The 25,647-nt window shown below is 48.3% G+C and overlaps 1 protein-coding gene across 3 annotated transcripts in view; it reads left to right on the top strand.

Annotated features, from left to right (window-relative positions):
• Positions 1–25,647, top strand: part of LOC126547402 (lysosomal aspartic protease-like) — a 114,598-nt gene that overhangs the window by 48,613 nt on the left and 40,338 nt on the right. For all 3 annotated transcript variants that reach the window (XM_055062741.2, XM_055062740.2, XM_050195388.3), the window contains exon 5: positions 8,719–8,860. In XM_055062741.2, coding sequence (XP_054918716.1) covers positions 8,719–8,860 — 142 coding nt within the window. The remainder of the gene's footprint in view (positions 1–8,718; positions 8,861–25,647) is intronic.

Genomic DNA, 25,647 nt, shown 5'->3' with positions numbered 1-25,647 from the left:
GCTACGCCGCTATGATTGATGGGAAGATTATACCTTCGGTAACCCACTAAGTTTCTCGAAGTCATCATCGACTGTGACTTATCTTGGCCGAAGCACATCTCTGCATTACGAAATAAGCTGGACAGCTTTACTCAAATCATTCGACATATGTCTGGAAAATCATGGGGGCCATCCAAATCATCTCTTCTGCAGCTCTACCAGGCACTTTTTGTTGGCTGCCTCGCTACAGTGCGTCAATACTTTCTCGGGTTAATACAACTGCTGTACGCACACTTGAAAGTGCTCAGGCTCGCGAACTGAGAATTTGCCTAGGACTTCCATGATGTGCGTCTATTTGGGGCACTATTGCAGAGGCACGTGCGTGCCCAACTCGACTTTATCTGCAACATGAACCATTGGGAGTGCATCTAAGGCTACTGACTAGACACAGGAATCATCCACTGACGAACGTCACAAGTATACGACCTGTCACTGCCTACTCAGAAGCCGTGTTGTCACAGCAAGACTTATTGCCATCGGACTTCGAACCGCATGGCATACCCGAAATTCCACTCTGGATGATAGAAAAGCCAACGGTGAGACTCTTAATACCCGGAATAACGAAGAAGTCGAAAATGCCGCTTGCTAGGCTCAAGCATTTCGCGTTATCATACATTGATTACGTGTATGGCTATACCGAACATGTTTCTGCAGATAGTTCTGTGAGACAGACCTCTTCCGCGGTGGCTTACATGGTACCTGGAATGGGGATTGCGCAATGGTTCAAGATAGGACACAGAATGTCGTCTACAGCAGCTGAGTTGACCGGAGTTCGAGAAGCAATTCGCTGCATACTGCAACAAAGCCTCCAGAAGTGGACAGTGTTCTGCGACTCAAAACCAGAACTGCAACTCATCAGCAATTATATGAATGACAGAGCCGCATATAGTCCTCTGGTTTATGATATCTCTGCTTGCTGAGGCGTCTCATTCCGGGCATACCATCGTGCTGCAGTGGATTCCTAGCCATTGTGAAATAGCTGGAAATGAACAGGCTGACGCGGAAGAAAAAAAGGCACACACTGACGGAAACATAAAAATTCTTTTTTCCTGGTATGACATCCAGGCCTTGCTCCCTAACTCCATCAAAATTTCTATGGCGCGACATTGGGATAATCCCGAACATCAGCAAGAGCGCCTCCATAGACTTGACGCTGGTTTACGATTCCGGCTTCCACTTCGGTCGTGGAGAGACCAGGAAACACTCATCCATCGATTACGGCTGGGTGTGTCATACACTCACCGATACCTTCACAAGATTGGACAAGCACGGGACAAGCACTCAATATGCGGCCGAACGAAGAACACTCAAGTCTACTGTTGACTGCTTGGACTCCCTCCCCTTTTCGGAAGAAAAGCGTTTGGGCGCGGGAAGACTTGGCTGTGCCCAACATGTCATAAAGTCACTTTTGAACTCTCTACGTGAGACTGGTTTAGACGATCGCCACTAGAACATGTGAGACGTGCAGTCAGTGCAAAATGTGGTTGCGCGATAACTTTTTGTGTGGACAAGATTACTCTTGCATGTATTGCGTCTACAGTACGCATCCGCATATTTGGACAACGTGTATATAGTAGCTCATTGTACCATAACATAATCACCCACCACCTACCTTTCCCTGTATTTCCCACTTCCCCTTTCCCCAGTGACGAGTAGCAGGCTTGAGACACGCTCTCCAGGCCGACCTCTCCTCCTTTCTCTTCATTAAAATCTACTCCTCCTCCTCTTCGAATGTACCTTCGCGTGTTGACCCGACACAGGCACCATCCTTTGTCATCGCTCCCTGCCACCCACCCAGGTTCCAGCTTTTCAAGGACTCTATCGCGTCATCAGAATATTCAGCCGTCAAGATTTTCTTCCGCCTGTATTCCGAGAATACCCCCGTGGGTCCTGCCTAAGCCTTTCGTTATACTGCAGATTCCTGGAATTACGAAAAGTCATCCGTTGCATCCATTAACCTCAAGCAACTTACCCTGCTTCCCATTTCTGTAGAATACGGAGATACTGTACATATGTATACAGATGGCTCTGTCACGCCATATGCCTTCACTGCAGCCTTCGTCATCCCACATATGATCATCACTCGGTGGTTTAAACTAAACCATAGGTCAACATCAACTGCCGCAGAACTTGTTGCTATCCGTGAGGCACTTCGATTTCTCTCCGAGGAGCCTCCTCACATATGGACGATATTCCGCGATTTCAGGCCAGCTCTTCAAACGATTGACTGTGTCCTCAGTCGAGGCCCGTATTATTCAATGGTTACAGAAATTACAAAGCATTTCGACCACGCAAATAGAAATGGCCACAATGTCACCTTTCAGTGGATACCTTCCCACTGTGGCGTGATAGGGAACGAACAGGCAGACGTTAAAACGAAAACTGCTTTACATAATGCTTCTGAAGTACTCATTTCGTTCTCACGAATAGACACAAACGCCCTACTTCGTTGCGTAATACGCAACCGTACGCTGGAAAACTGGTCCCAACCAGATCGACGACACAAGCGAGTACATAAATGGGACCAGGAAACGAAATTTCGTATGCCACACCAGCTCAAAAGAAGCCGAACAAGCATGGTGCACCGGATTCGCCTTGGTGTCGTATTCACCAACCGTTATAGACATCTAATAGGTTGCAGTGATAGTAGACAAAACTGTGAATACTGTAAGGCACCAGAAACGCTTGATCATATATTTTGCGTTTGTCCCGCGTAGGCGCAAGAACGACAACTGGTCTCTTCCATTGCAAACGTTGATAACGGGCAGCTATCAGACGAGTTTCTTTTAGGTCCTTGGCCTAATGCAAACAGTGCAGCCCTGATAACAAGTGCCGCTATAGCCTTTCTCCACGCAGGGCTATAGAGATGCCACAACGCTGTGAACTTGTGTATACGCACCTCCTTCCTCATCGTCATTCATCAGCCCTTTTCCTGCCGGTCCCTTTTCCCCAGTGTACAGTAGCAGGCCAGAGCAAGTTATAGCTCAGGCTGAGCTCTCTGTCTTTCTGTAAATAGATCTCTCTCTCTCTCTCTCCAAAATTACTATAAAAATACGTGCTAACACATAATGGTCGTCTGCTCGACGCGCTTGGCACATCGCATCCTTACTGTCGTAGCGCCTTCTCTCGTCACCACAGCGTTCCCCGTACGTTTTCTGCCTCGACGCTGCTCCCCATGGTTCGAGGATTGTTTTCATTGTAACTGTACTGTGCGCACACACACGTGGTCGGGCTTTGCGGCAGTCGGCGTTTACTTGACGGCGGCCACGTCTGCTTGCTGGTCGGCAGCTCCTAGAAAAGAAGCGTGAAACCCTAACCATCTGCAGTGGCGCCAAAGAGAGAAAAAAATATTTTTGACAGAATATGTTTTTTTCGTGGAATGAGCCCCGACAGCATGGATAACGGCGAGAAGCAGGACGAAAGGTTTCTGATAGAAACTCGCTACGCATGCATTTTGTGAGCCCGCCTAAATAATTTCACTTGCCTGTCGCTTCGTAAACAGATAGCCGCTTCGTTGTGTTAGAAACGAGCAGTTGGCGTTGTGTACAGCAAGAAGATTTCGCTGAACGCCATTGACACAACGTCAAAAGCAGGCCGCAGTCGCCTGCTCGAAGCTAGATCGGCTGCTGCACTTTGGCTGCACCTCCTGTCCAGCGAGTGCCGGCCACTCGTGCAGTGCTGGTGCAGTGCACGCTGCACCGGCACTGTACCAAGCATGGGTACAAAGGAAAAAGAAAGTGCTGCACTGCTTGAACTAGTGCAGAAAGTATAACCAAATCGAAGACACCTGTGTGTGTGTGTGTGTGTGTGTGTGTGTGTGTGTGTGTGTGTGTGTGTGTGTGTGTGTGTGTGTGTGTGTGTGTGTGTGTGTGTGTGTGTGTGTGTGTGTGTGTGTGTGTGTGTGTGTGTGTGTGTGTGTGTGTGTGTGTGTGTGTGTGTGTGTGTGTGTGTGTGTGTGTGTGTGTGTGTGTGTGTGTGTGTGTGTGTGTGTGTGTGTGTGTGTGTGTGTGTGTGTGTGTGTGTGTGTGTGTGTGTGTGTGTGTGTGTGTGTGTGTGTGTGTGTGTGTGTGTGTGTGTGTGTGTGTGTGTGTGTGTGTGTGTGTGTGTGTGTGTGTGTGTGTGTGTGTGTGTGTGTGTGTGTGTGTGTGTGTGTGTGTGTGTGTGTGTGTGTGTGTGTGTGTGTGTGTGTGTGTGTGTGTGTGTGTGTGTGTGTGTGTGTGTGTGTGTGTGTGTGTGTGTGTGTGTGTGTGTGTGTGTGTGTGTGTGTGTGTGTGTGTGTGTGTGTGTGTGTGTGTGTGTGTGTGTGTGTGTGTGTGTGTGTGTGTGTGTGTGTGTGTGTGTGTGTGTGTGTGTGTGTGTGTGTGTGTGTGTGTGTGTGTGTGTGTGTGTGTGTGTGTGTGTGTGTGTGTGTGTGTGTGTGTGTGTGTGTGTGTGTGTGTGTGTGTGTGTGTGTGTGTGTGTGTGTGTGTGTGTGTGTGTGTGTGTGTGTGTGTGTGTGTGTGTGTGTGTGTGTGTGTGTGTGTGTGTGTGTGTGTGTGTGTGTGTGTGTGTGTGTGTGTGTGTGTGTGTGTGTGTGTGTGTGTGTGTGTGTGTGTGTGTGTGTGTGTGTGTGTGTGTGTGTGTGTGTGTGTGTGTGTGTGTGTGTGTGTGTGTGTGTGTGTGTGTGTGTGTGTGTGTGTGTGTGTGTGTGTGTGTGTGTGTGTGTGTGTGTGTGTGTGTGTGTGTGTGTGTGTGTGTGTGTGTGTGTGTGTGTGTGTGTGTGTGTGTGTGTGTGTGTGTGTGTGTGTGTGTGTGTGTGTGTGTGTGTGTGTGTGTGTGTGTGTGTGTGTGTGTGTGTGTGTGTGTGTGTGTGTGTGTGTGTGTGTGTGTGTGTGTGTGTGTGTGTGTGTGTGTGTGTGTGTGTGTGTGTGTGTGTGTGTGTGTGTGTGTGTGTGTGTGTGTGTGTGTGTGTGTGTGTGTGTGTGTGTGTGTGTGTGTGTGTGTGTGTGTGTGTGTGTGTGTGTGTGTGTGTGTGTGTGTGTGTGTGTGTGTGTGTGTGTGTGTGTGTGTGTGTGTGTGTGTGTGTGTGTGTGTGTGTGTGTGTGTGTGTGTGTGTGTGTGTGTGTGTGTGTGTGTGTGTGTGTGTGTGTGTGTGTGTGTGTGTGTGTGTGTGTGTGTGTGTGTGTGTGTGTGTGTGTGTGTGTGTGTGTGTCATCAATCCGAAGGTAGCACGATATACCCATACGTATTTGTCTTTGAAGGAATGTTCGTTTTGGTTTGCAACCCATTGTTCCTTTGTCTGTTTAAATCACTTTACACTGTGCTCTGGTGCGTTTCCTCTTACTTTCCGAAATGCTTATTACAAAAAAGTATTATTACAGTTCCGATGAATTCATTGCAACAATCGTTTACTGTGCTTAGAGACTGATGTTCACATGACCTTTTTACTTGCGCAGTTATCGTCGTGACCACAAGTAACGGACTCCTGGGGGCACGTGCCGAATTGCATCATCGCGTCATGTACGCCGCCATGACAGTTCGCTCTGTCCTACGCACTGCACGCTAATGGCGAGTTCTACATGAGCCCATATCGCTGCCTGAGAAGTATGGCTCGACGATGTCTCGAAGTAGCGGCTGCGTCGGTCACGGCTGGCGCGCCTATGTTACCGATATGTTTCACTGCGCCACGCAAAATCACTTTGCCCCGACGAGGGGGCATGACGTGATACAAACATCAGCGCGGAGAACTCGTTTTGACAGTTTTGGCTTTGATCCACGTCGGAAGAGCCTGGTTGAGCAGGCCGTTCGCATACCTGGCAATTACAACTGAATTGGCGTTGTCTTTACCCCCGCGGCCTTTGCACGGCTCCGCTGCTAGGCTAGCATACTGTATCACGGCGCGTTCCGAGCTGGGGAGCGAGCACGGCACACCTGGCTTGAAAGCCATGACATCCGATCGGAAATCGGCGCACTGCACGCACGCTGATAAGCCGGCTGCAGCTATAAGCTGAAGAGCATCGCCTGATTTACTGTCAAAATTGTGTGTTTTCGGAGAAGGATTATTGTTCCCTTTTGAATTTTGTTCGCTTGAAGAAGCTTGGCGTGCTTTCGCCCGTGCAGCAGCGCGCCGACGCTAGCGCATCCCACGCGTGCACCACCTGAATTCGCCTGGCAACTGACGTCCCTCCTCCCTCAGTGCTGCTGAAAGACCAGTGGAGCGATGCAGGGACATCCAAGGGGACCTCCATTGCTGAACCATGTCACGTGGAGTCCGGAGCGAATTTCCCAGCTAACTGTAGCCAGCGATTAAAAATATGGGAATACCACGTAGCTGGACAGAACCAAGGTAATGTTGTTTGCCGTCGCTTGGAGATGGTCCGATTATTTTTTTTTCATTCCGCCTAATCAGAGAATTAATCCTCGTTAATTAATCAGCTTCTCAAATATTATATTCAGTTTAAAAGTGTCAATGACAATATTGTAGAGCGACATGAAAACTCCCAATACAGCTTTCTGTTGCTCAATGCGCGCTACATGAAGGTGTTTTTCCGAGCGTGAATGAATTCCTCTAATATACGCCAAGTGCCTCGAGCGGCCAGTCTCGCGGCAATTTTGCGTGCATTTGCGGGCTTCTTTCACGCTCGGGAAAACACTTTTATGTAGCACGTATTGAGGAACAGAAAGCTGTATCAGGAGTTTTTCAAGTCGCTCTACAATATTCTCATTGACACTTTTCTTCTAATTATAATATTTGAAAAGTTGATTAATTAATTAGGACTAATTATATAGTTATACAGAATAAGAAAAAGCTGAGTATCTCCAAGCGACGGCAAACAACATTACCTTGGTTCTGTCCATATACACGGCATTCCTATATTTTTAAACACTGGCTACAGTTAGCTGGGACACCCCGTATATGCCCAGCTGCGTGGGTCTCGACACCAGGCGAGCCCAATGGACCTTTCCAGAAATGCGCGCACCGCTCGCGGCGGCCGCAACGTCCACTCGTGGGCTGGTGGTTAGGTGCAAGGCATTGTGGGAGAAGGGAGAGCCAGGGCCGCGCTCCGCGCGCACGCTGCAGGCAAGGCGAAGAGGAGAGTCTCCAACGGCCCGCGGCGGCCGGCGCTACGACTTCTCATACTGCCTGCAGCTGCCGCTGGCGGTGCTCAGGCACTTCTGGAAAAGCCCAGCAGGCCAATTAGGCTGTTTCATAGAGAACAGGCAACACTGCTAGACAGATTTATCTCAGTGCTATCATCCGCAACCAAAAAACAGCACATCGCATCAATGAAAGATGCAGGTACGCCTCATGTAATTTGATCTAAATCCAAATTAAGTCTCATGTTTTTATGCCGCAAAATATGATGTACATTACATAAGAGGCGTCGCTGATCTAAACCTATTTACCAGTGAACTAGTGGAGCGACATGTTCTACTACGGGTGGCCCAGGCGGCCGCGCGCTCCTGGCCGGGCCGCTGTATCTTGAAGGCCATCTGCGATGGATACAGAGCCCGCGCTGCGCTGTGTTTTTAAGGCATAGTTCGCGTTGATGCGAGCGGCTGCACGAAGGTAAATTCGCCCGCTGCTGCTGCCGCGTTTCCTCAGTGCAGCGTTTTGACAGCAAGTTTCCGCGGTCATCGAGTGAGACGTGTTCATGTTGGCTTGCGCGCGCGTGACACCATGCTTGTTAATTTAATGTATGCTCGCGGACAACTTTCTGTGGCTACGAAGGAAAAGCTACGGAGGCAAAACGCGAACAAGTGAGAGCGCTTCTGAAAAGTGCTCCGCGTATTAATCCACGTTAGTTTAGGCTGGGGAAGAGAAAACCTAAACACATTATTAGCAAAAGTTAAATAAGACAGAACACGCCACTGAGGGTGAAGGTTTACTTAGAGCGATAGCTCTATACTACTCCAGGTACAAACCAAGAAAACGCTTGGTTCCGTAAATCTAACCCATGTCTAACCTTCAAGCTCAGCCAAGGTCAGACTGGAACGCACCGAGAGCGCCGACGGCGCCGAGCAGCGTCTTTGTGCTTTTCGTTATGTAAATCCCATCTCGTGCGCCATTGAGGGCTGACACCTGCAACGCTACCAGCACGCTCATCACGCCAACCTCCTGAGACGCCATCAGGGCAACGCTAAATCATGCTGTCGCTTTCAATGCTTCGCCTTCGGGTAAAACTCAATTTCTTTTTTTTTTTAGGCTTTTCTCTTCCGCGTCAGGGGAAATGCGAAACCGTCACACATGGAAGCTGTGTAGATTCAGCGCCTGTTCCGAGGAAGCAAAAGCACTGTCGAAAGCTGCCGGACTACTTGGCGCGGTAACACATGTGCAGCAGCCACGCGCCCCTATAGCTTTCCCTTCAATGCCACAGAAAGTTGTCCACGAGTATAGTATGCATATGGGTTTACAAGTTTATACGGCCGATAAATCTACTATCCTTACTTCGTATAGCTGTCCACTAATTTGATATCGCAGTCGATACTTCACATTTCGGGCGAAACTAGGACTTTTTTTGCGTATAGCTTCCACAGCGTCGGCTGCGAAGTACGAAACGGAGTTACATGGCACGATAATGCAGCGCACTGGCAGGGGTCCGTTACTTTCGTTCACGGCAATATTTTTTTGCAAGTATACGGTAAGTAAGCAAGAATGACCAACTTTTCGATGATCACATCGACACCTTTATATGTCAGTCTCCAGGTAGGAAGCAAGTCAATCGTGACCAGCTCATCTGAAGCAGTCGTTGACAGCGGCACTACGATTATGGCGGGGCCCAAAGAAGAAATCGAACGCATCAACAAATATCTCAAAGCGACTCCTAGTCCTCGAGGGAACGTAAGTGTGTCTAAAGAAGTTTGTCCTTCTCCTTTTCCGCTGTACTACATGCTGCATACCCACAGACCCACTGTCGGCAGTAGCCCAGGGAAGTATAATAATGCACAAGACAAAAGAGGTGACCTAAGTTCTGACAGAAGTAGCCATTAAGAGGTAGTTTTAGTCTTGAATGAGTAAAGGCAAGGCGCAAAAGACAAGGACTGAAGAAGGACACAAACGACAGGACCGGCGCCACGCACAACTAAGTTTATTTCCGCCACAAACCTGCATTATGTAGGTCAATCAAGCCGAATCACAGACGAAACGTTAGAAGTACAATACAGCAATCCATCGACCACTCAGGAATCATATCTGGCACAAAAGATCAAATGAGTAAACAAGAACCACACGTGGAGCAGCACGGGAAGCAATTCATCAAGCAGTCTTTACCAAACCAAGGGAAGAAAAAACGAGACATAACAAATACCGTCTACGCTTCACTATCAACTATCCAAAACATAGCACCATTCAAACGCCTAAGGCCCAGTCATTGATAAAACCCGCACGACTATAGGAATAATGACCAACGAATAACACAGAAAAACATGAAGAAAGGGCGTCTAAGTACACCGTCTGCGTCAAAACTAAAATCTCTAATCGTCACTCACCTAAAAAACTGATAAAACGTGTGACCGCGCAATAAATGAACCCTGTGACAAGCAAAGAAATGGACAGAACAATTGAACGATAAAGAGTAAAAAAAAAAAAACAGTTTAAAACAGGCATTGTGGAGTTTTGTTGTTCTACGAGTTTAAGTATTCTTTATTATGCCCTGAATAATGGACTGACAAGTAGACACAAAAAGACAACTTATTCAACACCTTCTTCTGTACAAGTTTAATCAGGAATGCTCAGCCACAGAGGCTACAGCACAAATTGGTAGCTAGATATATGAAAAGGGTGCCGTTGTTGAAAGGGCAGCAAGCAAATTATTTGACTGGTTTCGGTGTGGAAATTTCGACATCAAGGACTGCACGCTCTGGCTGTCCAACACACTTTTCTGAAGACCATTTGAACAGTCTACTTCACTTGAGCCCACGTTAACCCAGATAACCATTCATGACCCATAGATGTCCATAGAACATCATGTTTTACACATTGCACGCATCCCATAGATATCTATATTCCTCCAAACAACATTACAAATACCTACCATGGATAATCTAAGTTCCATACGGGTCACGTTGCTATAACTTTGAAATGATATCGCAGCTGGACATAAGCGACCACTAAGAGGTGTTCATTTTAGGCATGCAAGAGATTCATAGAACATCTAATGGATCCTTCCTGTTCACGCCATAATGAGCTGCATTTGGGCAAGTGCCACAGCAGATGTACTACCGAATATAACTGAAATGCGAGCAGCAGAGTGTGTGGCCGAAACATAACTGAAAGCGCAGTGTGCAGCGTCAGCCAGCCATCATTGTACAAGTGCACGTGCATGCGTGTTCGACGCGGAGTGCGGGGCTACTTGTCCTAATGCGATTACGTCACCTGTATTTTGTTTGAAGCTTGTACTCTCCCCGCCACTCCAGTGCCATTCCTACTTGCGACTACTGCTAAAGGGCCCTTCACCAGGCCCCATAGCGAATTTTGGTTATACACTGGAAATTGTTACGTGTCCTCTAGGGATCGTTCTCCCACAAAATTTTGCAAATCGGCTCATTAATAGCCGAGATAGAAATATTTCAGTGCCGCGAACCCATGATTTCAGCAGGCGGGCTCCACTGCCAAGCAAGACGCTCTCCCCACTCGCCCCGTCTAGCATACGCAAGCAAAATTCCTTCCCTACGTTCTCCCATACCGGACCTCGAGGATCGCGTGACGCATACGTCACAGGCCCCGCCTTCATTTTTTTTTCTCCTTGCTTTTTTTTTTGGCGCTGCGCACTTGCGCCGACGGCGTCCCGCGAGAGCTGTTGTCTCGTTCGCGCAGCGCACGATTTTCCGCGCTGTGCACAAGGAAACATGACTAGCTGTATAATTCAGTGCTACACGGATACTTAGGCAGAACAAACGGATCGCAGAGCATGATCACGCGCTTTAACACGGTAGAAAATGGCATAGTTTTGGTACCTGCGCACGTGACCGCACGACCGTGGGAACAAGCAGACGAAGCGGAAGTACATCTCTCTAATTTTGGTGCGAAGTAAAACAAAAAACACGCAGAGATTCCGTTTGTCTGTTTTATTATTTCTCTAAACTTCAATTCGTCGAATCAAGCAACAGATCGCACAGATAACAGATGGTATGGTATGGTATGAATAACTTTATTTAGGTCCTGAGGGATCAGTCTGGGACTGATGCGGGCCGCTCCCACGTCGGTACAGAGAGGTCAGATAACAGATGTCTTGAATAATTCTCGAAGTCACGTGTCACCACGAGCAATGTCACACTGCGGACACGACTACGTGGGCGCAGGGGCACGATTACGTCACCGTCCGGCTTGGAGCGTGGAGGCCGTGAGAAGAAGGAAAAACGGTGTTCGGTTTGAAATTTCATATCTTTCCGCGGCGCGTAGCGATCTAATACTTTGCAGACACGATCATTATTGCGTAATGTATGCTCCGCGCTTGTCCGCTCAGATAGGCCAGACCGGGTGAGGGGCCCTTTAAGGTGGCTAGCACTGTTCTTACATTTTTGGTGCTATTGAAATTACTATTAGGCATTAGCAGCTTTGACGGTGAAAGCAAAAGCAAAACAAAGCACGTTAGGAAACTGGGCACGTGCCAGCTATATCACGCTACAGATGCGGCGGTGGCGCTAGCCACCATACCAGTGTACTGCCAGGTGGGAATGGCACTGCTGCGGCGTTGATGAGAAAACTTTCGGACAAAATACGGCTGATGTTTATCGCAGTAGGGCGAGCAGCGCTGCACTGTGCACGTTGGCCACATGCCCACGCATGTAGCCAACGACATGCACTGTGCCCTTAATTATGATTCAGCCACACGCTCCGCTGTTTGCATTTCATTGTTCATCGATGGTACATCTGCTGAGGTACATTAATGCCACAGTTACCAGTTTGCCGGCAAGTACCTGGTGAACTTGCTTGAACTGTTTTGTTAACAAGCAAACATGTATATGTCATAATATAAATTGAAACACTCATGATTCATCTATCTTATTATATATAGTTCTAGCGCTCATCAAAATGTGAAAACTGTGCTCACAAAATCGCATATCTCTATTTTGATCATTATGAATTACTGCGAATCCTGCAATGGCTACACGAAAAAAGTGAGTTCAGTAAGCACTAGGCAAAGTACACAAATGAGACTCACAATGCAACATTAACGTTACTTTTTTATACAACTGATAAACCTTTATAATAAAAATGATTGACACCTCGCCAGGCACATGTATAAAAATATTCACAGCAAGTTCCAACTCTATGCTAATAGGTTACACCTGGTTGTAAAAAAAAAAGCAAAAAAAGAAAAGAAACAGCTGGAGAACTTCAGCAAAACAAATTCTTGAAAATTTAACTTCACTAAAACAAAAGTATTGAGTAAAGGGTGTTAACACTCAACAAATGACTAGCACTCACAATGCTGCACTCACATTGCCAAAATTATATTTAAGAACATTGAAACTGATTAGTAGGAGCTTATACTAATGTTACGGGGATATTGGGATATAGAGTGGAGGATATATATAGTATATTTACAATATATATATATATATATATATATATATATATATATATATGTGTGTGTGTATATATATTGTAACGGACAGTTAAGGGAATTCAGATAAAACTATTTATTGTGGGCGAACTTGTGCCCTGGCGGTAAATAAAAAGCACTGCCGCGTTCTAAACGAAAGATCAGGAAGGCCCTCTTCTTCTCTCTCGAGCGTCGCTTCACCTCGTCTTCTTCTTGTAGACGCCGACAACGGCCACCTGCGATGCTAGTGCGTGCGGCGAAAACACGTGCCATTATTTCGTCGTCTTTTCCTCCAATACGCTGTTACGTTTCGCCTACGACGCGCGGTATAGCCGGCGCGGATGCAACGGACGCCGGGGCTTCATTCAAAGCGGCGGACATTTTGGCCCGTTCAGCGCTGCCGCAACGCCTCCCCGCCAAGCGCGTCCAGGCATGTTTCAATGCCACGTGTATTCGTGTGTGCGTGTGTGTGTGTGTGTGTGTGCATGTTGGTGCCCACGCTTGTCAAAGCGCGGCAGCCGGGGAGAGGAGCTCCCCAAGTGTGAAGCGAGGAGGTCTGACCGGCGCCGGCCCGGCGGATGCGTCACTACACTCGTCTCAACGTGTCTCTCAGCGTGTCCGTGCCCCGCCGTCACGTGCGCCTCTGACGAGGCGTTCCTTCTTGCCCTCGACTCCGAGAGTATAAAAGCAGCTGCCCCCGGACGCCAAGAGAGAGGCTCCGATTTCTTCCGTCGAGTAACGTGCTCTCCCGTCTCTCCACTTCGGTCGACATGACCGGCCGCTCTTTTGCGATGCTAGAATAAACAAGTTCTGTTAGCAGTCGACTCATGCTTTGCCAGGACCTTCGGATGCTTCCAGTTGTGCCCCAGGCCGCCAGGCCAACGCTACCCTTGGGGCTTGCGACCCAAGTGCAACAACTGGTGCCAGCGGTGAGATTGCAACAACTGTTTGCCAGCGGTGAGATCGCGACAACGGAGGCCAGCAGCGAAGATATGCGGTTGACTGTATGATGAGCAGCACAACGACCATCCGGGAGCAGTGCAACGAGCCCTGTGTAATGACTGGTTGCCTGCAGCGGAACGACTGCGCTGAATTCTTGGCTGCGAGGTTTGGTGAGTGCGGGACTTTCTTCTTCTGAGTTTTGCCAGGCTTTTGTTAGTGTCAGAAACAGAGCTGGTAATTGTGGTTGTCGTTGCTGCCGGGTTAGTTTGCGGCAAGACAATAGTAGGCAGTAGAGAAAGCAGCATTCAGAGCAGCCATGGATTTGAAGTCGTTGCGCAAACCGAAATTGCTGGAGCTTGCAAGGGAGTTGGGTCTGGATGTCTCAGACAAACTCAGAAAACCAGAACTGCTGAGGGCTATTCTTGAGTTAGAAGCTAAGGATGACGAGCTGTCGGAATGCCTTGAGACCATTGAGGAGAGGGCAAAAAGACAGGAGCGCGACCTTAAAGAGCAAAAAGAGAAACAGAAAGAGCGAGAGCAACAAGAGAAAGAAAAAGAGCGCGACCGTCAACACGCTTTGGAAATGAAGCGTCTCGAGGTAGAGATGGAACGCGCTCGTAATGGAAGTCAGGCACACGGTGCAGGAGAACGAGTATCGTTCAAAATGACTGACCTGATGCGGCCGTTTAAGCTTGGAGACGACATTGGTTTGTTCCTGGTTAACTTTGAGCGAACGTGCGAGAAGCAGGGGTTCTCTCGGGAAACGTGGCCACAGCGCTTGATCACTTTGTTACCCGGCGAGGCGGCCGACGTAGTCGCTCGCTTGAATAGAGAGGAGGCAGAGGATTTCGACAAAGTGAAATCGAGTCTGCTAAAAAAGTACAGGCTGTCAGCGGAGGCGTTCCGTCGGAAGTTTCGGGAAAATGAGAAAGGCAGAAGTGAGTCATATACAGTGTTTGCCTACAGGCTAATGTCAAACATGCAGGAGTGGCTCAAAGAAGAGAAAGCGTTTGGTGACCACGAGAAAGTTCTGCAGTGTTTCGGGCTGGAACAGTTTTATAGTCGGTTACCTGAGAACGTGCGGTACTGGGTCTTGGATAGGCCAGACGTTAGTACGGTGGCTAAAGCCACCGAACTAGCCGAGGAGCTTGTGACGCGTCGGGCTCGCGGAGCTATGGACGGTCAAAAGGGTGAATTTGGCTCCAAGTTTGAGAGGCCGAAGTTCAGACCCATGAGAGCAAGGGGGGACACACGTAGTGCGGATGCGAGTGAAAGTCCGACCGAACGTAATGAGACGGCGGCAGCCGAAGCCGAACGCAGAAAGCGGTTCGAGACGAGGCAAGCGCGCGTGTGTTATACGTGCCAGAAGCCGGGTCACTTTTCGGCGCAGTGTCCGGAAACAAAAACAAAAGTCGTGTTTTTGTCATTATGCAGCACTGACCAGAACATGAAGCTTCTCGAGCCTTACATGCGAGACCTCCTCGTGAACGGAAAAGAGTGCCGAGTGCTTCGCGATTCCGCAGCTACAATGGATGTAGTTCACCCCTCTTACGTAGAACCCGATATGTTCACGGGTGAGTGCGCATGGCTCAAGCAAGCCGTGGAAGCTCATAGCGTGTGTCTGCCCGTAGCAAAAGTGCTTATTGAAGGACCTTTCGGAGCGCTTGAGACGGAGGCCGCAGTGTCATCTATGCTGCCCCCCCAGTACCCGTACCTATTTTCGAACAGGTCCGATCACCTCCTGCGCGAGAAGGGGCTTTTGTTTGGTGAGGCTAGCGTTCAGGCCTTAACCAGATCGAAAGTTCGGGAGCTCGCTGCAAAGGCGATAGTTGCGGGGCCGACGTTGTCGAACAATGAGAAAGGGTCAGAGGCGCAGCAAGCTGATATTCAGAGCACGTCCGAACTGAATAAAATTGAGCCTGTAGCGTTGAAGGCACCAGATACTGGAGAGGAAATGCCCGACACGGGAAAGTTAGAAGAGCTATCTGCAGATTTGATCATCGCGCCTACGTCAGACGGACTTAATAGGTTGCTAAAAGTCAGCCGGTCAGCTTTGATAGCCGAGCAAAAAAAGGATGGCAGCCTAGAAAACATACGCTGCAATGTCAAGGAAGGTATCGCCAAGAAAAATGCTCGCTTTGTGGAAAGAGGTGGGGTCCTGTACCGGAAGTATCTAGACCGCAGGGGAGTGGAGTTCGATCAGCTGATCGTGCCTCAGTGCTACCGTCAGGATCTGTTGCGCTTGTCGCATGGGGGTTCGTGGTCCGGACACCTAGGAGTTAAGAAAACTAAGGACCGTCTCTTGCAAGAGTACTATTGGCCAGGGTGTTTTCGGGACGCAGACCGCTTTGTGAGGACATGTGACACCTGTCGGCGGGTGGGCATACCAGGGGACAAATCGAGGGCGCCGTTGAAGTTGGTACCTATCATTACGGAGCCTTTTAGACGGCTCGTTATTGATACAGTGGGACCTCTGCCGGTAACAACCACGGGGTACAGACACATTTTGACTGTGATCTGCCCAGCGACAAAGTTCCCTGAAGCAGTGCCGCTTAAAGAACTAAGCTCAGTTGAGATAGTCAATGCACTACTGTCCATATTTGCGCGAGTTGGTTTTCCTGCGGAAATCCAATCAGATCAGGGCACAGTGTTTACTAGCGCTTTGACGACAACTTTTCTCGAAAGGTGTGGGGTAAAGCTGTTACACAGCTCAGTGTACCACCCACAGTCGAATTCCGTTGAGAAGCTCCACTCCGTCATGAAGCGCGTGTTGAGAGCATTGTGTTTTGCACAACAAACTGACTGGGAGCTGTGTCTGCCTGGGGTGATGTTTGCATTGAGGACCGCGCCGCATGCGGCTACGGGGTTTTCGCCAGCTGAGCTAGTGTACGGTCGCTCGCTGCGATCTCCGCTTCGCATGCTTCGAGACGGATCACTGCCCTCTCCAATGGCTGCAGACCATCTCTTCCACAAATGGCCGCCTCCTGCGCTGGAGCCTCGCTTTGCAACAATATTCCTTTGAGGTGCGTTACAAAAAGGGGAGTCTCAACGGTAACGCCGATGGCTTAAGTCGAAGCCCCTAACCTAGGAATCAGCCTCAGAGTTGTTTGTTACTGATGTTTTTCTTCCTGAGGCAGGATTTTTAACATATTGCTTTTGTTTAGTGTTTCAAAGTGATGACGTGCTTTCTAGTGCAATGTTCCAATTTGTGGACGTGTTCTGGGTGCTGCTAGACTATTGTAAGGAACTAGGCAGTAGTATAAAAGGGGAAAGAGCCTGGCATGGCTTAGTGAGGGTTGTTTCGTGCTTGCTGACTGAGCGGTTGAGTTTCGGCGTAGTTCTAACGCTTGCTGGGAACGAGAGAAAAATGGCAACTCTCCCGAAGTCACTTTGCAGTGTCCTGTGTGAACCTGAACGTGAGAACGAGGCCTTCTCTGTGCGCTGCGCTCAAGAAACGCCGAGGGACGACCGACTTCGGTTATGAGCATCATCGAGCGACATCCCTCCGGACAGCGGATGCAGTCCCCTGACCATCGGGATCTCCTTCCCCCGGCGGGGCGGTCTGTTACGTTTCGCCTACGACGCGCGGTATAGCCGGCGCGGATGCAACGGACGCCGGGGCTTCATTCAAAGCGGCGGACATTTTGGCCCGTTCAGCGCTGCCGCAACGCCTCCCCGCCAAGCGCGTCCAGGCATGTTTCAATGCCACGTGTATTCGTGTGTGCGTGTGTGTGTGTGTGCATATTGGTGCCCACGCTTGTCAAAGCGCGGCAGCCGGGGAGAGGAGCTCCCCAAGTGTGAAGCGAGGAGGTCTGACCGGCGCCGGCCCGGCGGATGCGTCACTACACTCGTCTCAACGTGTCTCTCAGCGTGTCCGTGCCCCGCCGTCACGTGCGCCTCTGACGAGGCGTTCCTTCTTGCCCTCGACTCCGAGAGTATAAAAGCAGCTGACCCCGGACGCCAAGAGAGAGGCTCCGATTTCTTCCGTCGAGTAACGTGCTCTCCCGTCTCTCCACTTCGGTCGACATGACCGGCCGCTCCTTTGAGGTGCTAGATTAAACAAGTTGTTCTGTTAACAGTCGACTCATGCTTTGCCAGGACCTTCGGATGCTTCCAGTTGTGCCCCAGGCCGCCAGGCCAACGCTACCCTTGGGGCTTGCGACCCATATGCAACAACGCCGTTGTCGTCTTGAGGGGGCGCACGAACCTGCGCGCGTTGTTTGAATGTTTCTGCCTTGTATCATTATCCCCCCTCCAAAACGCATCGTCCCGATGCGTAAAGCGACGAAATTGTTCACAAGCAGTTGTCCATACTAAAGTGGTATATGGCACAGAAAAGAAGTTTGGTCGAATATTCACTGCCTGTCATAATATGGCTTCAGTCTGACCACATGTACAGTTTCTGTGCAACGCCGGCATCGTGATGAGCTCACTTGTCCTTCTGGCGTAACTTCGTAGTTCAGGGGACTGATGCGGCGAAGTACTCGGTAAGGGCCGAAATAACGGCGCAAAAGCTTTTCGGACAGGCCGCGCGTCCGCACGGGGGTCCACACCCATACTCTGTCGCCTGGTGCATACTCGACTTCCCTTCGCCGCAGGTTGTAAAGGTCCGCGTCGATGCGCTGCCTTTGTTGAATGCGATGTCCCGCCAGCTGACGTGCTTCTTCGGCCCTCTGTGTAAAGTGACTGATGTCAGGGTTCTGTTCTGTACTGTCGCTGACAGGCAGCATTGCATCCAAGGGTGTGGTAACTGTTCTACCAAAAACAAGTTGGAATGGCGTTACTTGAGTGGTCTCTTGCAATGCGGTATTGTAGGCGAATGTCGCATAGGGTAGGATCTTGTACGGTGCTCTAAGTCTACGTAAATTGACAACATATCGGTCAGCGTCCTGTTCAATCGCTCGGTTAACCCATTTGTTTGAGGGTGATAGGCAGTTGTTTTCCTGTGGCTGGTATTAGTCAATTTCATGATGGATTGCGTCAAATCGGCTGTGAACGAAGTTCCTCGGTCCGTGATAATAATTGCAGGGGCACCGTGTCGTAATACTATCTTGGTGACAAAGAATTCAGCCTCTTCAACGGCCGTTGCACTTATTAGAGAGGATGTCTCGGCATATCGGGTTAGGTAATCGGTCGCTACAACAATCCATCGTTTCCCTGATGACGATGTCGGGAAGAGACCAAGCAATTCCATTCCTACTTGTTCGAACGGGGCTCCTGGGGGTTCTATTGGTTGAAGGAGGCCTGCGGGTTTTAATGGAGGCGTTTTGTGTCTTTGGCAATCCCGACATGTTCGTACATAATGCTGTACTGAATTCAATAGCTTTGGCCAGTAGTACTTAGCATGAATTCGGGCGAACGTTCTGCTCACTCCGAGGTGTCCTGCTGATGGGTCATCGTGACAGGCTTCTAAGATTTCCGATCGCAAAGCTGAAGGAACGACGAGTAGAAATTTTTCTGTGCTGTGCTCAAAATTTCTTTTGTACAGGACGCCATTTCTCATTACATACGATGACAATCCCCGGCAGAAAACTCGCGGAACATGGACGGGGTGTCCCTCGAGGTGCCTGATGAGTAGAAGCAACTCGGCGTCAGACTGCTGGTGTTTGGCCACCTCAGATGTGGTCACGGCTCCAAGAAACGGAAATTCGTGTCCATCTTTCACAGGAGCAGATTCGATTGGAGCACGTGATAAACAAACAGCGTCACTGTGCTTGCGACCTGACTTGTACACGACCGTTATGTCGTATTCCTGCAGCCTCAGACTCCATCTAGCAAGTCGTCCAGAAGGATCTTTCAGGTTTGCAAGCCAGCACAATGAGTGATGGTCACTGATTGCTCGGAACGGTCTACCGTATAAGTATGGTCGGAATTTTCCTATGGCCCATATTACTGCGAGGCATTCTTTTTCTGTGGCTGAATAGTTGGTTTCAGCCCTCGAAAGAGTGCGGCTAGCGTATGCAATCACTCTTTCCTCGCCGTTTTGCCATTGAACGAGGACGGCACCGAGTCCTAAATTGCTGGCGTCTGTGTGGATGTCTGTTTCTGCTTCCTCATCAAAGTGCGCAAGGACTGGGTGGTTTTGAAGTCGCCGTCGCAGCTCATTAAATGCATCTTCTTGTTCACTGTGCCATACGAAAGGCATATCTTCTTTCGTTAATCGCGTTAACGGCTCGGCAATCTTCGAAAAATTTTTGACGAAACGCCTGTAATAGGCACAAAGTCCTAGGAATCGCCGAACGACCTTTTTGTCGGTTGGTCTAGGAAACTTTTCTACTGCTGCGGTCTTCTCAGGGTCAGGACGGATGCCTTCGGAGCTAATCACATGGCCGAGGAAAAGGAGCTCATGGAAGCCCAGGTGACATTTTTGTGGCTTTATCGTCAGCCCTGCTGAACTAATAGCTTTGAGCACAGTCCTTAGTCGTTCCACATGCTGAGAAAAGGTGGTAGAAAAAATCACGACATCGTCAAGATAAACCAGACAGGACTGCCACTTTAACCCAGAGAGCACAGTGTCCATCATACGCTGAAAGGTGGCAGGTGCGGAAAAGAGGCCGAAAGGAAGTACCTTGAATTCGTATAGTCCGTCTGGTGTCACGAATGCTGTCTTCTCACGATCCCGTTCGTCCACAATATATATATATATATATGAGTCCAAGAAGTTAAGATAACTGACCACCAACAACACGCAGCAGCCAAGCAGCCAGCGTCCCGCGATCTTCTTCCTCTCTTCTTTCATCCTTCCGTAACAGGACTTTCGGGTGGTGAAGTGCCGTCTCGGCGCATGGTAGCCGAAGAATTGCGAGCGAAGTATGGCTTCAGCCGCAAAACGTCGACGACGTCAACAGGCATCCGACTTTAGGATGCATCAAACTGGAGCGGCGAAATCTCGTATTTGACGTCGTTAACTTGACAGAAGACTAGCGAGAGAGAAGCTTCTGGGAGAGGCCAAACCGACGACATGGTGACCAAAGGAGCACCCAAGCCCTTGGCGCGAACTTAAAATCGCGATGGCACCGGTCATAACGCTCTTTTTGTATATGCTGCGAGGCTAATAAACGAGATCGGCCGACTTGACGTGCCATGTGAGCGCGATCGATGACTTCACGAGGGTACTCAGTTGCAACACGTGGCACAGTAGGGAGGATGGTGTCAAAAGGCAATGTGGGGTCCCGACAATACAAAAGATAAAAGCGTTAATATCCTGTGGTGTCATGTCGGGACGAGTTATACGCGAACGTCACGTAGGCCAGCGTGGCGTCCCAGTCGCGGTGATTGTTGGAGGCGTACATACATCGACAGCATCAATGTGATTGTTCGGTTGAGACGTTCCGTAAGACCGTTGGGTGGTAGGCGGTGGAGGTGGACAGCTTGTGCTCAGTGGCACAAGAGCGGAAGAGGTCGTCGACAACTCGAGACAAGAATGAGCGGCCGCAGTCTGTAAATAACTGTCGAGGTGCACCGTGGTGGAGAATAACGTCGTGGAAAAGAAAATCGGCGACGTCTGTTGCGCAACTAGTCGGCAACGCCTTTGTTATCGCGTAGCGTGTCGCGTAATCAGTGGCGACGTCGATCCACTTATTCCCTCCAGTCGTCGTCGGAAAAGGGCCAAGCAGGTCAAGGCCTACGCGAAAGTGCGGTTCAGGGGGAACTTCAATTGGATGGAGTTGTCCGACAGGTGGCTGGGGAGGTTTCTTCCGGCGCTGACACAATTCGCAAGTTGCGACATAACTACGCGCGGAGCGGTAGAGACCCGACCAGAAGATCTGTTACTGCGCTGAGTGGTAACGATAACAGCACGTGTGTTATTTCCACAATGCGTCAACAGCTTCCGGCAGTTATTGCATACCAACGTCTAGGAAACACGCTGCCCTGAGCGGCGAGCCCTAGATGAACAGCTTGTTCTCCTTCGGAGTCTTTTTGGTGACGCTGCTATTCCGTGTGCGCATGTGCATATAGTCACAAGGCATTTTTCATATTTCGTGGGCTTTCACTAGGGGTGCGCGAATATTCGAGTTCTGAGTTCGAATCGAATAATTCGATTCGATTTTCGAATAGCTAGTATTCGAAGTTTCGAATAATTCGACAGGACGAATATCTAAAATGCGACAAAGGCCAATGGTGCAACTTGGTTAGGGTGGTGTGGTTAAAACTAATTCTAACGTCGTTACAGTAGGCCTTTCGTTAAAAGTTTAACCGGTATTCTGGTTCAAAAGCGAGCGCATGTTTATATTAAAGGTGATTATGCCATTTTCGCGCTTAAAAAAAGCACATATGAGAAAACTGTCAAGCACTTCACAACTTCGCTTCCGAAGCAAAGGCACGGACTTTTGCGTAGTTCGGTCGCGTATGTCGCAAGTGCCGTAAAACACTTTTACAGAAACATCTTCCTTCACATCCTGTCTTAACTACCGTCGCCGCGCGCTTATATTGGGTTGCACCCGGATCAGGAATCAACATGACTCATCTGCTGACAGCACAGCGAAGGCTTGCGGAAAGGGCGAGTTCCCCCTCGCACATTCGTCTGGCCCCGGCAGACGGGTGGATGCGTCCATGGTAGCCGCATGTAGCCGCGTCAATTTCTGGATCTTTCCAGACAGTGCGCGGGAGTTAGCTGTCTCGGCGGCTACCAGGCCAAGCGAGCCGCTCGAGCCAGTGGGGCACTATAAACACAGCGCTCAGGCAACTCACCGGCTCAAGGACAGCCAGAAGTGCATGGAGCTGCCAAGTATAGGCCTCATTCGAGATGTGGACACGCGTTGGAACAGTGAACACGCAATGCTGAGCCGCTTGGTGCAGTTAAGAGACGCTGTCTCACTCGAAATAGCAACATCAGAAACAAGTATGAGCTGCCTTTCCACAAGTGAGTGGAATGTTGCTGCAAGCTTAGTGCAGATCCTGCAGCCTATTGCAGATGCAACTACAGATCTTAGCGGCCAGAAGTATGGAACTATACCATCAATTGTGCCATTTCTTTACGGGACAGAACAAATCCTTAAGAGGCACACCAATATTGAAGACGAAGCAGCTTTGTTTGCTAAGAACTTGCTGAAGAGCTTGGAGTCACGGTTCCCTCTTTATGCAGAACGAAGGGAACTGATGCTCGCAACACTATGTGATCCGAGGTTTAAATCTATTTTATGCACAAATTCATTCAATCAATCACAGGCTGCTGAACTGCTGGCAGCCGAAATTACTGGTCGACACGCCCGCATGAATTCACCCTCTATCGCAGCACTTTCAAAATCCGAAGCCATCGACAAGTCATGCCGCAAGCAAAGAAGGCCAGGGAACAGTCTGGGAGACTGTCGAACTGCTGGCGTCAAAAAAGAACCAGCACAATGAGCCCACACCTTATAGTCAGGAAGTTGAAAAATACTTCAATGAGCCGCTGATCCCAAGAAAGGATGATTTTTGAAATATTGGAAAGAGCATGGAGCTTCACTGTATCCAGGAATCTCCAAAATTACTTTGCGATACCTTCCCATCCCTGCTACAGGGGTGCCCAGTGAACGCATGTTTTCAACTCCAGGAAACACCGCAACATCGCGGCGAGGGAGCCTGAAGCCAGGTCATGTGGAACAGCTTGTGTTTCTTCATGACAATTTGTAGCCTTGCGGTAACAGTCACTCACCGCTTTGTGTGCTCGAGGACATGAGCAGACATCATTTCTTTGTTCTTTCTGTAAATTTTCAATAAAATATTTTGTATTCGATATTCGATTCGATATTCAATATTTCTGGCCACTATTCGGCACTATTCGATTCGAATTCGATTCGAGCTGAAATTTCACTTCGCACACCCCTAGTTTTCGCTCTTCACCAGAAAAAATTAATGCACGATGTGTACCTTGATTTTTGAAAATATCTCATTTTGGTGTCTCTTAAAATTCTCTATACAACTCCCTATTGACATCTTGACAATTAGAATAATCTGATAGAAGCAGCTCATTATCTGGGACAATAAAAAACAAGAGAAGCAGATAGACAGAGCGCTGAACTTGCAACAAGTTTATTTTCGTGATGTAGCCAGGCAAGTAAATAAAGAAAACAGCACAATTAAACACATTTTTCATCCGCGATTGATATGAATACCCAAGAAGAATAGCTCTTAAGGCAACAGAAGGTTAGCTGATGCACTGCGGTCATCCTATTGAGCAGTTGAGTGTGTCAGCTTAGGAAAGCTATCATTTCAAAAATACTGGAGCTATATTCATTATTCTAGAATACATACCTTCTAGGTGGCCGATAGTGCAAGGAGCATGCAGCCATTTATCTGTGACATTTGTGCATAATGAAGTCACTTGAAAACCAACCTGGTTTATTTTGTTAACATCATATCACAAATATCTGATATTTTCATTGTGTTAGAAAAATTTTAGAGACCATAAAATATCTTATCTTCTTTCTTACAAAATGTAACTCTAGAAACCACTTTAATACCGCTTCTGCCAAAGCAACTTATAAACGATAGTTTTCCTAATGGTGTTGCTTAGTCAAAAAGTGCAAACTGAGAAAAATCTTTTCAAAGATGGCAGGAACAGATGGCTACTTTACTTTATGGTGAAAAGTAATTAATCAAAGGCATGTACTACAATAGTTGGGCCTTCTTCAACACGACACTGCTCAGTGACAACTGCTTCAAGTCATCTTCTGCTTTTCTGCTTTAGAACTGTCAAGCGTCCTGGTCTGTGCCTGTGAAATGCTTTCCTTAGTTGCTTGCTAGAGATGCCTCCTCATTTGAATTCCATAATCCAGCTCCAGCTCATCAAGCATTCTCTTGATGTTACATGTACCCTCATTGAACTCTAGCACAGCCGACGTTCCTATGCTACTGCAGTCTCCGATGTTCCCAGGAATGCAAAACTCCATCTTTGGGTGCCTCTTCCACACTAATACATTGAGTTTGCATTCTGCAATCTCGGACATCGTTCAAAGAGCTCTGGTTTGTAGCTCTATGGCAATGTCTATACTGAAGGCTGGACAGGACGTTCTTGGTACCGACGGATTGTTGGCATCATCCAGGTCTTTATGCTGATTGTACTCCGACTATTCACTGATTGTATATAGATTGTAACCCACAAATCTGAGTTTCTATGTTGGTTAACCAGTTTACCAGTCAATCTACACGGCTGTGAGTTATTCTTTGCCATTTTTGTTGTTTTTCTATGAAACCAAGTTTTAGTTTCGGCTTGCTAATCAATCCCGCCTTGCCACAGCCGAAAATATTACTTTCTTTCCTGGCACTTTTTCTGCATGTTATGCTGCAGCCTCAATAATTTTCCGATAGCTAAAAAACACAAAGAACTATCTTCTGAACGAGGACATTCAATCTACGTCCAGTGTCTCTTGTGCTATGCAGTCAGGCTTTGACAATTCAGCATTCACAAGCGCTTTTAACAGCTAGCGCGCATAGCTGTCATGTGAAAAAATAATAATTTTCTTCTTTTCTGCAGCTCAGATAGCAACAAAGTTTGGCGAGAAGCTTCTTTATTAGTTGCGGAATCCAAAAAAACATAAATCTAAATATTAATATTTTTGACATGCGTGTGTGTGTGTCAGTTAATCTTCAAGGGCATTAGAAAAAAAGAACTTTTCATAACATGCTCCTCCGCTTACACACAATTAATGTCATTTTAAAAACAAAGTTTAATGTATTCAGCCTTTCGTAGGGGACAAACTTTACATGAACACTGCAAGAATGTATATTTATTTTATTTGACTGTTTAAAAATCCCGCTGTGTGGCGACAGCAGGGAAAAAGTAATTAATTAATTAATTCGTAATAGAGGTTCCGCCTCTCCCTTCTAGGATTATCCATATGAGTCCGTCCCTGCCAAGCTGTAGATCGGTGACAGGTATACTGCTAGTTCACGATACAAATTCATATTAGAAGATTTTCATGCCCTTTCCTGCCACTTTATCCTACCTTTAATGTTTTGAACAAAGATAGAAGCAGTTCTAAGCTTTAAACAAAGGTGAGCTTGCTTCATTCCCTAGCGTACTCTCTTCGTTTGATAGCTTGCTACATACTGTGACATAGTTACTATAGCGCTAACAAGACTAACGTGGGAAAAAAAGTGGGATAGGACAGAGCCTGTCCCACCTTTTTTTTGTTAGTCTTGTCAGCGCTAGTAACTA

The sequence above is a fragment of the Dermacentor andersoni genome, chromosome 1 (genome assembly GCF_023375885.2).
Source record: "Dermacentor andersoni chromosome 1, qqDerAnde1_hic_scaffold, whole genome shotgun sequence".
NCBI lineage: Eukaryota > Metazoa > Arthropoda > Arachnida > Ixodida > Ixodidae > Dermacentor > Dermacentor andersoni.
This window is presented reverse-complemented; position numbering and strand designations above follow the sequence as displayed.